We start from the raw sequence: 17,412 nt of genomic DNA, 5'->3' as shown, positions 1-17,412 counted from the left end.
ACCGGGGCATGAACCCATGTCCCCTGTATCGGCAGGCAGACTCTCAACCACTGTGCCACCAGGGAAGCCCATGATGTTCTTTTAACAATAGTATTTGGTATTGTGATGGAATAATCCATAATTTTATACTAAACTCAAAACATTCAGCAATAAAGTTTCTATAAGCTTCTATAGCTAATGTTGTTATCATACTGCCAGTGTGGAAAGAGGTTGCCTTTTCTTATACTGTGTTTGTGCCTCTGCCCTTTTCTGAACCATTCAGTACAAATACATGTCCAGGAGTAGATAGCAGTACATACAGATCTATTATTGTAAGACCTTGGAAGTAGTTAAAACTTCTGATTTTTAAGAAATTGAAACATGAAGTTCTTAGTACATGTCTGCAAATAATGTGCGTGAAAAGTTTGGTTGCACTCTATGCCAATATGTATACTTTGATTTCATATTCTAGGAGTCGCCTTTGCTCAGGCAGTCTTATTAGCATTATAGTTTTTAGTTAATTGTTTATTATCTATGTGTAACCTCCTTTTTCCCATTATCACAAGTTGCCTTCACAGTTGAGGTTTACTAATTAAATACTGAATATTCTCATCTAACTTCAAATAGTATATGTCAATGAAGTAGGAAGAGTGGCAAGATATATTTGGCTAACTTCAATCAATTACATGGCTTGCATGTAATAATATATTTTTTATTGAGGTGTTTTCTCGCTGTCATCATCTTGACTAGAGTCAGATTCTTACTTGGCACATCCAGATGCTCCAACTTTGTGTGACCTAGATAGAAAACATATGGGGGTATGTGTGTGTATTTTTAGCACACATTAAGCTTTCAGCCTAAGGGCGAAATATATGAAAAACTTCAGGAAGTGAAAAGAAGATCTCTGTTTTAGAAAGTAATACAGGATTGATGAAATGGTGGGGAAAACAAACTAAAAACTACTTGCTGTAAAAACTGTAGCACTTAAAAATTCAGTACTTTCTATATCCTTAATTTTTAATTACTATACTTAATTGTTTAGTTCTTTAATAATGGGTCCTGTTTTGAAAATGAATCTTAATTGCCTAAGTAATAGTGAAGATTTAATTTATTGGCAGACCTCTTTATTATTTATTGTTAGCCTAACTATAACTACTTAGAAAATGCTTCTAAATCAGCCCCCTGATCTGATGCAATAATTGCCCAGTGTGAAATAATGCTCTAGAACTGCTAGTAGTATTTACATTAAAAAAAAAAAATTCACATTCAGTGGTTCTCGTGTTTCACAGCTTGTTTAGAGCCCATTTCCTCAAGTGATCTTTCTGCAGTTCTGTATACTAGCTTTTCAATAGGTCAGGCAGTGCAATAGCATGTTTGCATTAATCAGCAGCTAAGATTCCTATCTGAGGCATCACTCTAATACAAACTAAAACACACAAGATGACGTTTCCACTAGAAAAATCACAGGTTTTATAGCTGTATTAAGTGCAGGAATTTTAAAACATTAGTTTGCTTGAAATATTTTCATGACTACTCATTTTAAATACATTTTATACATATGTATGAATCAGAGAGCTAGCTGGCTAGCTTTAAGGAGATAAACTTTTTGTGAATAAGTTTTTATTGCTCAACTACTCCTTGTTAAAAATAACTTGTGATATAGAAAGTATGAAGCAGATGACACTTAATTTATATACAGTTGCAGATTATTCAGAACCTTAACCTGCTTCTCTTATTTTGAGTATTTTTCCTTAAATCACCAGCTGCTGGCTGGCTTAAAATAACAACCATCATAGCAGAAGCCAGCACCTTTTTGTCTTTTTACACTCACACACATACAAACACAAACACGTGCAGAGGAAATGGAAAGATTACAGTCTGATAAAAATAAACAGAGAAAATAAATAGAGTTACCACTTTACCCAGCTATTTCACTCCTAGGTATATACACAAGAAAAATAAAAATATATTTCACACAAAAAGATGTACGTGAATGTTTATAGCAGCATCGTTCGTAATAGGCAAAAAGTGGAAATAACCCACACGTCCATCATAAGAGGCAATGATACTTCAAATGTATATCCATATAGGGGAATATTATTTAGCCATTAAAAAAGGAATGAGTTCCTGACAAAAGTCCGGGACCAGCCAGCTTCACAGGTGCATTTTAACAAACATTTAAAGAATTAACACCTGTCCTTCTCAGACTGTTGAAGAAGGAATGCTTGTGAACTCATTCTACAAGACCAGCATCACCCTGATACCAAAACCAGACAAAGGCAGTGGAAAAAAAATTACAAGTCAATATCACTGATGAACGCAGATGCAAAAATCCTCAACGAAATATTAGCAAGCCAAAATCAGTAATACATTAAAAGGATCATAACACCATGATCAGATGCAATTTATTTCAGGGATGCAAGAATGATTCAGTATCCACACATCAATCAGTGTGATATACCACATTAACAGATTGAAGAATAAAATCATAGGATCATCTTAGTAGGTGCAGGAAAAGCTTTTCACAAAATTCAACATCCGTTTATGATGTTAAAACTGTCAACAAATTAGGTATAGAGGGAATGTACCTCACCTTAATAAAGACCATATATGACAATCCCACAGCTCACATCATACTCAAAGGTGAAAAACTGAAAGCTTTCCCTCTGAGATCAAGAGCAGGAAAAGGTTGCCCACTCTCACCACTTTTATTCAACATAGTATTAGAAGTCCTAGCCCCAGCAGTTAGATAAGAAAAAGAAGTAAAAGGAATCCACATTGGAAAGGAAGAAGTAAAACTTTCACTGTTTGCATATGATATGATACTATGTATAGAAAATCCTAAGGATGCCACCAGAAAACTATTAAAACTAATAAATGAATTTGGTAAAATTCCAGGATACAAAATTAATATACATAAATCTGTTGCATTTCTATACATTAACAATGAACTATCAGAAAGAGAAATTAAGATAACAACCCCATTTACAATTGCATCAAAAAGAAAAAATGCCCAGAAATAAATCTAACCAAGGAGGTAAGAAACCTGTACTCAGAAAACTATAAGATATTGATGAAAGAAATTGAAAATGATACAAACAAATGGAAAGCTAAAACATGCTTATGGATTGGAAGAATTAATATTGTTAAAATGACCATACTTCCCAAGGCAGTTTATGAATTCAGTGCATTGCCGTCAAAATACCAATGGCTTTTTTCACAGAACTAGAAGAAATAATTCTAAAATATGTATGGAAACACAGAAGACCCAAAATGACGAAAACAATCTTAAGAAAGAAGAACAAAACTGGAGTTATCGTGCTCCCCAATTTCAAGCTATCCTACAAAGCTACAGTAATCAAAACAATATGATATTGGCACAAAGCTGGAATTATCATGCTCCCCGATTTCAAGCTATACAACAAAGCTAAAGCAATCAAAACAATATGATAGGGAGTTCCCTGGTGGTGCACTGGCTAAGAATCTGCCTGCCAATGCAGGGGACACAGGTTCGAGCCCTGGCCCAGGAAGATCCCACATGCTGCGGAGCAACTAAGCCTGTGTGCCACAACTACTGAGCCTGTGAGCCACAGCTACTGAGCCCACGTGCCACAACTACTGAAGCCCGTGTGCCTAGAGCCCGTGCTCCACAACAACAGAAGCTGCCACAATGAAAAGCTCGCATGCTGCAACAAAGAGTAGCCCCCGCTCACCGCAACTAGAGAAAGCCCACATGTAGCAACGAAGACCCAATGCAGCCAAAAATAAATAAAACATAAAAGTTATAAAAAAAAAACACAATATGATATTGGCACAAAACCAGACACAAAGATCAATGGAAGAGAATAGAGAGCCCAGAAGTGAACCCTCATGTATATGGTCAATTAATCTACGATAAAGGAGGCAAGAATACACAATGGGAAAAAGACAGCCTCTTCAACATATAATGTTGGGAAAACTGGACAGCTACATGCAAAAGAACCAAACTGAACTACTTTTTCACACAATTTACAGAAGTAAATTCAAAATGGATGAAAGACTTACATGTAAGACCTGAAAACATAAACAGTACACTCATTGGTCTTAGCAATATTTTTTTGGATCTCTCTCCTCAGGCAAGGAAACAAAAGCAAAAATAAACTAATGGGACTACACTAAAAAGTTTTTGCACAATGATAGAAACTGTCAACAAAATGAAAAGGCTGCCTATTGAATGAACAAAGATGTTTGTCAACAATATATATGATAAGGGGTTAATATCCAAAAAGTACAAAGAACTCAACATAATAAACAAATAAACTGATTTAAAACTGGGCAGAGGATAGCACAGGGAGATCTGCTTGGTGCTTTGTGACCACCTAGAAGGGTGGGATGGGGAGGGTGGGAGGGAGATGCAAGAGGGAGGGAATTTGGGGATATATGTATACATATAGCTGATTCACTTCGTTATACAGCAGAAACTAATACAACATTGTAAAGCAACTATACTCCAATAAAGATGTTAACAAAAAAAGGCAGAGGACCTGAGTAGACATTTTTCCAAAGAAAACATATAGATGGCCAACAGGCACCTGAAAAGATGCTCAATATCACTAATCATCAGGGAAATGCAAACCAAAACCACAGTGAGATATCACCTCACAGCTGTCAGAATAGCTATTATCAAAAAGCAACAAATAACAGGTGTTATTTGAGAGGGTGTGGAGAAAAGGGAACCCTCCTGCACTGTTGGTGGGAATGTAAATTGGTGCAGCCACTAAGGAAAACAGCATGGAGGTTCCTCACAAAATTAAAAATAGGACTACCACACGATTCAGCTATTCCACTTCTGGGTATTTTTCCAGAGAAAACAAAAATACTAATTTGACAAAATATATCCACCCCTATGTTCATTGCAGCACTGTTTACAATAGTCAAGATATGGAATGGGGCTTCCCTGGTGGCGCAGTGGTTGAGAGTCTGCCTGCCGATGCAGGGGACACGGGTTCATGCCCCGGTCTGGGAAGATCCCACATGCCGTGGAGTGGCTGGGCCCGTGAGCCATGGCCGCTGAGCCTGCGCATCCGGAGCCTGTGCTCCGCAACGGGAGAGGCCACAACAGTGAGAGGCCCGCATACTGCAAAAAAAAAAAAAAAAAAAAAGATATGGAAGCAGCCTAAATGTCCATTGACAGATGAATGGATAAAGAAGATGTGGTACGTATATACAATGGAATACTACTGAGCCATAAGAAAAGAATGAAATCTTGCCATTTGCAACAACATGGATGGACCGAGGGTATTACGCTGAGTGAAATAAGTCAGAGAAAAAGAAATACTGTATGATTTCATTTATATGTAGAGTCTAAAAAACAAAACAAATGAGCAAGCATAACAAACCGAAAGACTCATGGAGAATCAACAGGTGTTTACCAGAGGGAAGTTAGTGGTGGGATGAAAGTAAAAACAAAAAATAGTAACTATGTGAGGTAATGAATGCTTATTAGCTTGATTGTGGTGATCACTGCACAATATGCAATGTTATATGAAACAATAAGATTGTACATCTTAAATACATAGTTTTTGTCAATTATACCTCAAAGCTGAAAAAAAGATTTTAAAAAAGAAATTATTGCTCATTATCAACCAAATATTTCCATGTCCTTAATTATCCTATTGATACCAATACTGCATTCTAATTCAGCCAGCTTTTAATTTCCTAGAGGGCAAGGATTCTGACCATTTTTTTCCTTGTATGTCTGCGTAACCCATTGCTCTTTTCTCTGTGATGGGACCTCAGTACTTTGATGTGTATAGGCACGTTGAGTGGACTAGTGCTTTTGGAATCTTTCAGGAAGGCTGTATTTATATAAATAGATTTATGTTTGCAGTGCAGCTCCCAGTGCAAAAAGAATTAAATGTTATGTGACATACAGAAGTGTAGGTTATATAGCTGTTAATAGGACATTAAGATTTCTTTATTTGATAAGTATCACTTTGGAATTTTGCACATAAATATGTGGAGATTGAGCCTTTGATTAAAGTTTGAGTGCCCAAACTCTGAAATCACTTGAAATCACAGTTTTAACCTGAAATCACTTGAGCATAGCTTTTTTGCCTTTAAAATTTCTAGTATGGACGATGAAGATAAAAGGAACTCTGCACATTTTTACATATGAAACCAGTCAACCCAGCTAATCAGTGACTATTCCAGATGCCAATGAAATGAAGCACACTAATGACTTAACGTGATTCTTACCTAAACACATTGTGTTTAATGGTCAGAATTCAGAGGCATTGCATAAAAATTATATCTAAGCTGAAATTGTTCAGAAGTGTTAAAAAGGCAGTGACTCAAAATTCACTTGAAAAAGATAAACAGAACTAGGAAGCAGTGTCATTCAAAATGATCTTCTTTCAAAGAGCCTTGCTGCTGTCAGTATTATTTGTAACTTTTTGGTAGGAATCATTTTATCAGTATCTGTTTATAGAAATTGGAAAGAACCTCAGTCACCTATTTCTAGCCTCCATCTAGAAGGGAGAGAATATTGGAAGTTCCTGTGACCTGAGCTGAGTTAGAATCATCATTAGTGGAGTATATAGCTGGTGGCTTTCTACATCCATCTCATTTTAAAACATGTAAATAATATTCGTTATGTGACAGACACTAAATTTCTGAGTTGAACAGCATAAAAGTCCCTCATCTGGAGAATCTATCATCTCATGCAAGTTAACACTCAGTTACAGAATTTGTTAGCTCCTATTTTTTCTTTAGATCATATAATATTAATTATGCTAGCTTCTTCCCTTACTATAAACTCAAAACTAAATTCATATATTTTATGTTTTACCCTTTCGTGTAAAATAAATTAAATTGTATCATTACTGTAAGATACACCTGAGACAGTCTGTAAAGTCTTTAGCATTGTGTAGCTAAATAAAACTGGATTTTAAAAAAAGGATGAAGTACTGATAAAGCATGGATAAAACTTGACAAAGTTATGCTATAAGTGAACAAGCCACTCACTATGTATCGTATGATTCCATTTATATGAAATACCCAAAGTAGGGAAATTTATAGAGACAGTAGATTAGTGATTGCATAAGGTGAAGGTGCAGGGACATGGGGAATGACTGCTAATGGGTACAGGGTTTCTTCTTGCAATGATAAAATTGTTTTAAAAAATTAAACTGTGGGGATTTAGTTGCACAGCTCTGTAAATATACTAAAAACCATTGAATTGTATACTTGTATACTTTAATTGTATCATGTGTCAGTTCTATCAGAATAAAACTATTATTTTAAGGAAAAGAAGGAAAAGCAAAGTTGGTTTGGATTTCCTAAAGGAATAGACAAAGACTATAATTTCTAACCCATGTAGTAGTGTGAGAACCAGCAGTCTTAATATTTAAAAATAAAGAGCTAGTTTTCAACTCCACTAGGGTTACTTTTCTCTAGAAAAAAGTATTCATTTGCTCACTCCTTCAACAAATCGTTTACTGGGCCCTTCTGAGTACTTGACACTGTTATTGGTACCAAGGATTCAATCACATTCCTGATTCTTCTCCTTTTCTTCCTCTCCCTATGCACTGAGTCACAAAATCACATCAAGTCTGTTTCATATCCTTTAGTCTATCTCTGTTTTCTTTTACTCTTAGCAGTGTGCTTGGTTCTGTTACCCAGTCCAGTGATTCTCAGCCACAGTGTTAATATTAGTAAGATACCAAAGTTTGCAAATGTTTTACCTTTAAAAAAATAAGATAGATAATCCTGTAAATGTCACTTTTACTGACTTGCGTTCCATTGTATTTTTGTGAGTAGAAGAGAAAGCAATAGTGTTATAGCTAGTGTGCCAGGAAAAACACACAGTCGTCAGTGTCTATGAGACTATTTTGCAAATGTTAACCTCATCCATTTTATGTGTCCTCAATAAAAGTTGAGAATCTCTGAGTTGGATTATTACAGTCACATTTTTTAATCCATATTGCTTTAGTTTCAATTCTCACTAAATCATTCTTGCCAAAGATCTCTTTCTTTTTTTTTATTGAAATATATTTGACATAAAACATTGTGTAAATTTAAGGTATATAACATGTTGACTTGATACTGTATTATTGAATATAATATGATTGCCATTGTAGCAATAATTGTACCTCTATAACATTAACTAATTTTTCTTTTTACTGGTTGGAATAATTAGGTTCTAGTCTCTCAGCAAGTTTGGTGATTGTAATACAATATTATTATCTATATTCACTGTAGTGTGCATTACATCTCTAGGATTTATTTACTACTCATTGCAAGTCTGTACTCTTAAATAACATCTGTCCTATCCCCCCAACCCTTATGCCCTGGTAACTACCAATTTTACTCTGTTTCTGTGAGTTTTTCCTTAGATTCTACATATGAGTGATGTCATACAGTGTTTGTTTTTGTCTCACTTATCTCACTTAACAGAAAGTCCTCAAGGTCAAAAGATCTAACATCCATATCTGATCATGGCATTTTCCCAATTAGATTTGTACATTGATTCTGCATTGCATATAAGAGAAACTGTAAACTTCTTTGCGTGATATGCTAGGTCATTCATGATCTTGTTCCTGTCTATCTATCTGTCCAGCTTCATCTCCAGCAAGGCATATTTTCTATGCTTCCATACCTTTGCATGTGCTCTTCTACCTGTCAGGAATGCCCTTCCCATAATTTGTGGGTGGCAGACTCCTTTCAAGTCTCACCGTACATGCAGTTGCTCTGTGGAGTAGACTTAGGTTTCTTCTACAGTGTTCCCGCTGTGTTTTGTATTAGCGGTTTTCATAATGCATTATAATTATTTTAATACCTTACTTTCCTTTGGTATTTTTAGCTTCTTGAAAGCTGGAACCTTGTCCTTCTATCTTTGTATTCCCAGCTTTTAGCATGGAATCTGGTACAAAGTAGATGTTCAGTAAAATATTTGCTGAATAAATTTAGAAGTTTCTCCAAAAATTTTAATTTAGCCAGAGCATTTATATATTATAATATGTGCTGAAATAAAGATTAAAAATGTGGGGCTTCCCTGGTGACGCAGTGGTTGAGAGTCTGCCTGCCGATGCAGGGGACACGGGTTCGTGCCCCGGTCCGGGAAGGTCCCACATGCTGCGGAGCGGCTAGGCCCGTGATCCGTGGCCGCTGGGCCTGCGCGTCCAGAGCCTGTGCTCCACAACGGGAGAGGCCACAACAGTGAGAGGCCCGCGTACCGCAAAAAAAAAAAAACTTACGTGACATCCCATGTTTCCTGGAGCAGTTCCAATTTTAAATAGCGTATTGGCCTTTAAGTGGAAATGTAGTTACCAAAACATAATATTTTTAGAAATATACACATTGAACCTATACCTTAATTTTTTAATTGTTTACAATTTACTTTTCTATTTGATTTCATGTACTTTAGGTCCTTTTTTCTAATTGAGATCACTTTCAAAGCAATAGACAGTGAAAAGTTGGCATCTAGGACAGAACAGTACCTAAATTCTAGTTCTGTCATTTTGCTGGGACTAATTACTGCACATCTGTATTTATATGAATATTAATAAATAAAAATTATCAGAAATTTAGAAATCCTTAGGTATAAGGATCTGCATAATATGGTTAAGGTTGGTACTGACAAGCTGCACTCTCAAAAATATTCTGACTTCAGGATGCTATAAGAGTAGCTCCCAGTCTTTTTTGGATTTCTGTTATTCTGGTGTGGTTTCTTTGATTTGGAGACCCCGATTCTTCTCCTTGCCCTCTTCTAAAGGTAAATTATTTATTTAACTTTAAATGAATTTTTAAAATAATTTTGTTTTGAGAGTGTATTAATACCCTCAAACAACTGGAGATTTCATAACATATCACATACTCATACATGAAAATGCGTTTGTCAGAGACACTATTTGAGAATTCCCAATTAGGGTCTGAAGTTGGCTGTAACTTATTACTATCCTTGACTAGAGAGGAGAGAGATGTTCAAAGTAAAAATTTGGAGCCAGAAGGTTAGGGTATGAATCATGATTCCATGATCTAATATCTCTGTTTCTTTGGGTAAATCAATCTGAGCCTCAGTTTCCTCATCTGGAAAATGAGATAATAATACCTGCCTGAAATGGTTGTGAAAATTAATGGTTTCTAGAATAGTAGTGCCTAGTAAGTAAGTTCTTCATAAATTGTAACTCCTACTTGATTAGTATTAATAAAACCCTGGGAATAGGTAAAAGGTTTTCCTGTTACACTAAATATTGGGCAATTTTTCTTCTTGAGCAGTTGTTACACTATCTGTTTTCCCCAGCAGGTTGGTCTTTGAGATTCTAAAAACAAAAGTGGCTTACAGATGATACATATCAAGAAGCAGAGTCAGTGACTATTGTCATCTTGTCCAGAAGAGAACAGCACTTCGCTGCTATCCCCTGACATGCCAGTTAGAGAACAACATGAATTCATGTACTTCCCCTTTCGTTTTATTATACATAATATTGTTAGTACTTCTTCCTGCCTACATAGGTTCCTGGTCATGTTAAGGAATTTGTTTGACTAGGATCCTTTGATCTAGCCGGAGTGTCTCTCTTTCTTTTAAACCTTCTCTACAATCAAATATTTAAATCAATGTCTTTTTACTTGGAACAAATAACCTTTCTACATTACAAAAAAAAAAGAGGGGGAGAGAAAGAGAGAACAAAGGAGAACTTTCTCAACTTCCTTCCATTGATTCTACAAACCTACTTGTTTGTATACCCATTCTTCCCTCACTGCTTTTTGTTCAAGTGTGTCATCAAGGCTTGCCTTGATCCACCTGCCTCCAGTTATTGCTGTTTGCTTTCACTTTACAGCCAAACTTCCTAAAAGAGCTGTCTCTTTCATATGTTCCCCCTATAGTCACTGTCTAGTAAGTAAAATTTGGCTTCGTTTACTCTGCTTCCTGAGAACTGCTCTCATCCTCCTGATTGCTAAATCCTGTGGCCACATCTCTTTTTTTACCTTGGTCTCTCAACACTGGTCACACATAACTACTTCTTTCTTCTTAAAAAAACTTCCTTGTTCTATGCACCATACTGTCCTGTGACTCTTCTTGCCTCTGTGGCCAATCCTTTTCAGTCTCCTCTTCTTCCTCTGTCTGCCTCTTGAATGTTGATGTTTTCTCCCAAGCCCTTTACACATTTTCTTTAGGATTTAGGGGGTTCTAAGTGAATATTTGTTGAATGAATGATATGTGTCTGTATTGGTGGTTTCTCAAGAGATTTGACTATAATTGGACCTCATTAACTGAAAAAAATTCAGTATGTGGTACCTGATCATACACTTCACAGCCAAACTTTGGTGCAGTCTCTCTGGACTGTGCTTCTCTTAAACTACCCTACTGGATGCTTGCAGTGAAAAAAATCCAAGCTCATTATTCAGCTTTTATGTCTGTAAGGTTCAGTTAGCTTTTTTAAAGTTTTCTGTGTATAAAAGGTAATTATAAAGGTAATTTTAAAAAGCATGCATTATCCTAAATTTTTATACCAGTTTGACTATTTACAGAAATCTTATAGCATAGGTGTCTGTCTTCAATAAAACAGTAATACTTTACTTGGAGTAGCGATTTAATTTAAATATACTCTGAAGTATATACTCTGAAGTTTAGGATTAGAAGAGGGGAGAGAATTAATATTTAATGAAACTGTTTTATGCCAGACACTGCCTATGTGTTTGCCTACATCATATATTTTCATCTTCCAACAACTCAGGGAGATAATTATTCTTAGTCATGTTACAGAGAGAAGAAAATTGAGGTTAAGGGGAATTAAAATAGATCCTACACTGCAGCATATATAGCTACTAAAATTTGGAAATGGAGTTCTGTGAGACATACATATCTTATAAATGATGCAGAAAATATAAGCTAGGGATGAATGCTAAATATAGCAATAATTTGTATAAGTACTTGAGTTTACTAAATCCAAATTGTGTCAAAAGTTGTCTGTGTTATTTTGTCCCTAGGCAATTATTTGGCAGAAAACTAGAGTATCAGATCATAAAATGGCTCTCATGTCTGTTCTGGGGACTGCTGTTATGGGCAACATGGAACCCTTTCAGTACCACTCTGAAGAATCTCAGGTATACAACAAAAATGTTCTTTAATAATTCTAATTTACCAATGAAACTGTTAAATTATTTCCTTTTTGTGGGGTTGGGGTTGCAAGAAGTTTTTCTTTTAAAATTTTAACGAAGTATGTGTATAAGGTACAAAAAGAAAATATGCACAGAGCTCATATTAAACCTCTCTTCCCAGCCCTGCTTCCTGTTTTTATCTTTTCTGTTTATTGTTTAATTTTAAGTATCGTGGCTACATTAATTTTTTAAGTGATTTTCAATTTAGAATCTTCATCTGTTTACTTTCTACAATGAAAGAAAAGAAGTTGAGCTCTCTTACCTTTGTTTTCCCTTTTCCATCCTAGATGTATGTATTCCAGCTTTATTTTCTTGATCTGTCAGCTTCAGACAGTCTTCTTCAGTCCCAATAATGTTGGATGAGGTTATTAACACTCCCAATCTTACTTCTACCTGCTCTTCTCCCTCTCAGTCATGTCAGCTCCACTTTCATGTTATATAGCTTAATAACCTGTTTTCTTATGTAACCATCTTTTGTTTGTTGGAAGAATTTTAATTATGTAATCATCTTTTATTTGAAGATTCATTCTAAAAGTTGAAAGCTTATATGGAGTATATATTACTATGACTTCTCTGTTCTCCTTTTCTTTTTTATAATTTGTTGCAATCTCTTTTCTGCTACTAGTTCCCCTCCTATCCTTTTTTGCAGTATTGAGTTCTTAATTATCATCTTATTGGAGTCTTGGATGGGAGCTTGTGCTCAATTAATGTGTTAAGAGTTCTCTCTCCTGAGGAACAATTCAGGCCACCCTTAGTGGCCATGATCTGACATGGGTTCTATTTTTCAGAGCTCTCTTAATAGTTGTTTAATAGTTTAGACACTAGTGCCACCTTGGACTGGTCATGGTGGCTGACTTGGGATAATAAGGGTACTGTCTAAATTCCCCTGGGTTCCCTGTGGCTTCCTGGAACTTTGTTGCCTATGCTGGTAACCCAGGAAGCTTGTGACAGGAGATCCAGACATGATATCTGTGGTGTTGTGCTTTAGAGATTCTACCTGTCATAGTTTGGTCTGAAGACCAGCAGCATTGGCATTACTTGGAAGCTTGTTAGGTGAAGAATCTCAGGCCTCATCCCAGACATACTGAATGAGAATCTGCACTTTTTTTTTTTTTTTTTTTTTGAGGTACACGGGCCTCTCACTGTTGTGGCCTCTCCCGCTGCAGAGCACAGGCTCCGGACGCGCAGGCTCAGTGGCCATGGCTCACGGGCCCAGCTGCTCCGCGGCATGTGGGATCTTCCCGGACGGGGGCACGAACCCATGTCCTCTGCATTGGCAGGCGGACTCTCAACCACTGCACCACCAGGGAAGCCCAAGAATCTGCATTTTAATGCGGTCTCCGAGTGCATATTCAAGTAGGAAAAGCACTGATTTAGACCTTGGTTAGTTATGATTCCATGTGTGATTGGAACATGAGTCATTCCTGCAGTTTGGATTTCTTTTCTTTGATCTGTATTGAGATATGTTGCCAGATCTGTGCATGTCCATTGATTTTTTTCAATAAATTTATTTTATTATTTTATTTTTATTTTATCTGGCTGCATTGGGTCTTTGTTGCTGCATGCGGGCTTTCTCTAGTTGTGGCGAGCGGGGGCTACTCTTCCTTGCGGTGCACGGGCTTCTCATTGCCGTGGCTTCTCGTTGCGGAGCACGGGCTCTAGGCGTGGGGCTTCAGTAGTTGTGGCATGTGGGCTCAGTAGTTGTGGCTCACGGGCTCTAGAGCGCAGGCTCAGTAGCTGTGGCTCACGGGCTTAGTTGCTCCGTGGCATGTGGGATCTGCCTGGACCAGGGCTCGAACCCATGTCCCCTGCATTGGCAGGCGGATTCTTAACCACTGCACCACCAGTGAGCCCCATGTCCATTGATTTTTAAATTTTATCTTGAGATAGAATTGTACAAGGGCTGCTGGTAATCTTTGACAGATACCAAAACTTTGCTGCACCTTCACGTGGTTATTCTTGCATGGGGGAATGAGGGTACTTGGAAACTATGTGTTGCTGAGTAGTACCACTTCAGTGGGCTGTCAGAAGGACAGACTTTTGAGTGTCTCCCTGGTGAGAATGATCATCTAACCAAATCTCTCTTTTGTTCATGCACTGTGTGTCTAAATGGATATTGTATTTATGTTGCCACCAGCTACCCATCACTATTCCATGCTTTCTGGGCTTTCAGAGTTTCCTTGACCCATTCTCATTCCTAGCCAAAATCAATCTTAAGTTGTTTACCAACTGCTAATGGTTGCCCCTCTCACCTCACTTTTGTCCTCATTACATACATTCAAGTTGTGAAACTTGGCCACCAAGGCCCTTCACGGGACTGGGGTGGCAGATGCATAAGTCATTGGGAACCTTGGGTGCAGAAAATCTTCATAATATCTGTTTCTGTAATGTTGAGGGTCCCTTTCTTATCTATATAGCAACTCCATATGGGAAGAATCTCCTAATTATGGATGGTGATCCCAGCTGCACCACTGCTGTGGTGGCATTTCTTATGGAGTTTCCCAGTGTGGCTTTGTTGGTTTGATGGAACTCCTCAAGTTGGTTTTTTTGTTTGTTTGTTTGTTTTGACATCTATCTTCTCTTTGATAGCTCTGCATCAATCCATGCTAAGTTCTGGGTGAATTCCTCAGTGCTGCCTGATTTTTATTCCCAAAACAATATCTACTTTTCTGTTCTTTCTTCTAAACTTGATTTATAGCTACCAGTTTTGATTTCTTTATCTTCTGGGTTTTTTTTTTTAATAATAATGGTTTTTTATTTACTCTTTTGAAAGCATGGTACACATACTAATTTCAGTCATTTTCATATTGCTCTATCATTTTTATTCCTGAGAGAATATTCTCTCATTCTCTGCCATTTTATATGCTTTGAAATTTTAATTTACAAAATCACTTTGAATGCAGATTTATTGTTTTGTTTTTCCCTCCCACTTTCCCCTCCCTTCCCGTAGTTTGGCAGATACCACTGCCCTCCCAGCTCCAATTCAAAACTAGGTATTAATATTAGTAGTTCATGCCTTTCATCCTGCCAATATTTTGCAGACCCTTTTTCCTAGCTGACTTGGCTTAACTTTATTTTTGGTTTTGGAGTTGTCTCTGTTCTTTCTGGTGATCCTTGCAAGCAGCTCCAAACAGTGGTCACAGCATTTTTTAATCATTTGTGGGTGTGGGAGGAGAAATTTGCCCATTTCAAAGGGAAAGACTGATTTAAATCCCCTAACTATATGTGTTTTCTGTCCTTATTTCCATACCAGAATTGAATTTCCAATTGACCAGCTGGTTTCTTTTTTTCCTTTTTTCTTTTTAATTGATATACAGTTGACATATTAGTTTCAAGTGTACAATGTTATGATTTGTTATATGTATATACATTGTGAGGTGGTCACCACAGTAAGTCTAGTTACATCCATAATCACACATCGTTACAATTTTTTTTCTGATACAGCTGGTTTCTGATCATAGAGCACATAAGGGCTTTTGATTTCAGCCATCACTCCCTGTTATGTTTAGCATTCATAACATCTTTATGTTTGTAGTTCCTTTGTCTTATTTTTAAACGGTTAGGTCTTTAAAAATTTTTGTAAGAATTTATTTTATCTATCACTGCTATGTATTTGCAGTTGGGATGGAGAGAAGGGAATTATTAATAAGTTGTGAATTTATTCCACTATCCTGATCAGAAGTACTTAAATTTTTACTTTAGAAACATAAATCCCATAGGGTTCTAGAGGTTTACCGAAAGAGGAGAACGTCAAGGTTACTTCAGCAGAATCGGGGCAGAAAAGAAGAGATGGGTTTGAGAAACTGGGTAGGGGGCAGGGCTGTTTATCATGGTAAAGGAATACAGGAGGAGCTAGTTGGACAGCAGGGTAGAAGTGAGCTTAAATATTTTATCGAGTTTTGAATGTGGTGAGATTGAGAAGATTTGTGTGACAGCTAGTTAAAGATAGTAAGCATTTGGGGATGAAAGAAATAAAGGTTCTACATCTGTATCTTAGCGTCACTGGTGTATGTGTATAGATGGGAATGAAATTACTCAGGGAGAGAAGAGAGCAAGAAAAAGGGATCTGATGATGAAACTCAAGGGGACCATCATCATTATAGACTGTAAGCAAAGAGAGAGAAACCAGCAAACCATACTAAAGAGGAAGTGTCAGAGAGGAAACAGAAAGAGAAGGCTGAAGCAGTGTCATGCTTCCCAAAGTAGAGAGTTGTCATTGGTATCAGGGTCTGTAGAGAGTCAGGTAAGGGTAGAACTAAGTGTCCATTGGAGTTGGTCACTGAGGTAGAAGCCAGATTATAGAATATTGGAGATGAAGGGAAGGAGAGAGGGGTCCATAGCTGAAGGACAATTAGGGGAGAATTATTTGTTTATATTTTGCCTTTGATTTTTGTTTTGCTATTTAGTTAATAATTGCGTATAGAATCTTATAAGGTCTGTCTAATTTTTTATTTTGTTGCACTGATTTGTCCTCTTACAGACATTTTTCTTCACTCGAACTAGATGGATTTTCACTTTTTTTTTTTTTTTTTTTTGTGGTATGCGGGCCTCTCACTGTTGTGGCCTCTCCCGTTGCGGGGCACCGGCTCCGGACGCACAGGCCCAGCGGCCATGGCTCACGGGCCCAGCCGCTCCATGGCATGTGGGATCTTCCCGGACCGGGACACGAACCCGTGTCCCCTGCATCGGCAGGCGGACTTTCAACCACTGCACCACCAGGGAAGCCAGGATTTTCACTTTTTATAGCATTTTATAAGACTTTGCCATTTGATTTTACTATTCCATATAACTTACAGCTTGTTAGTTCTTAAGGTTGTCTTAAGCCATTTTTAAAGCTCCGTATTTGGAAGTAATAGTATTTATTCAGTGGCCAGCCAAGATGGTGTGGAAGGAAAACACTAGCAATATTACCAATTTTTTCTTCATTTTAATCTTCATTCTTCCCTATTCTGGGTATTTTTTTTCCATCAACAAGCCCAATAAGTCTTTCAGAAGCTAAACAGGCTCTCCCTGATGCTCAGCAAGTGCTTTAAGAAGGGTCTTATGTTACTTGGTAAATTATACAACCATTTATAAGTCTTGTTAAGTTTTACAGTTAATTAAGTATTTTCATTTTATAATGGATTATCTAGGTTTATTTATTAACTTTTTTTAATTGGCACAGTTTGGCACTGTGATGGTAATGCGCTTAGTGTTCTAAAATTGGTACTGCATCTCCTTAAGCACTTATTTCCAAGGGCAGGGATAGCTGTAGACATAGGTGGCAGCCTGCAGGATACGTTGGTAAGGAGC

The 17,412-nt window shown here is 37.1% G+C and overlaps 1 protein-coding gene across 10 annotated transcripts in view; it reads left to right on the top strand.

The window, feature by feature from the left end:
• PMS1 (PMS1 homolog 1, mismatch repair system component) overlaps window positions 1-17,412 on the top strand; it is a 98,251-nt gene that overhangs the window by 52,160 nt on the left and 28,679 nt on the right. For 8 of the 10 annotated variants that reach the window (XM_060016434.1, XM_060016437.1, XM_060016433.1 and 5 more), the window contains one exon: window positions 11,950-12,066. In XM_060016434.1, the coding sequence (XP_059872417.1) occupies window positions 11,950-12,066 (117 nt within the window). Of the gene's footprint in view, window positions 1-5,141; window positions 5,175-10,261; window positions 10,298-11,949; window positions 12,067-17,412 lie in introns of those variants that run through there. The other 2 variants (XM_060016440.1, XM_069540852.1) reach the window with 2 other exon arrangements.

This window comes from Delphinus delphis, chromosome 7, assembly GCF_949987515.2.
Source record: "Delphinus delphis chromosome 7, mDelDel1.2, whole genome shotgun sequence".
Taxonomy (NCBI): domain Eukaryota; kingdom Metazoa; phylum Chordata; class Mammalia; order Artiodactyla; family Delphinidae; genus Delphinus; species Delphinus delphis.
This window is presented reverse-complemented; position numbering and strand designations above follow the sequence as displayed.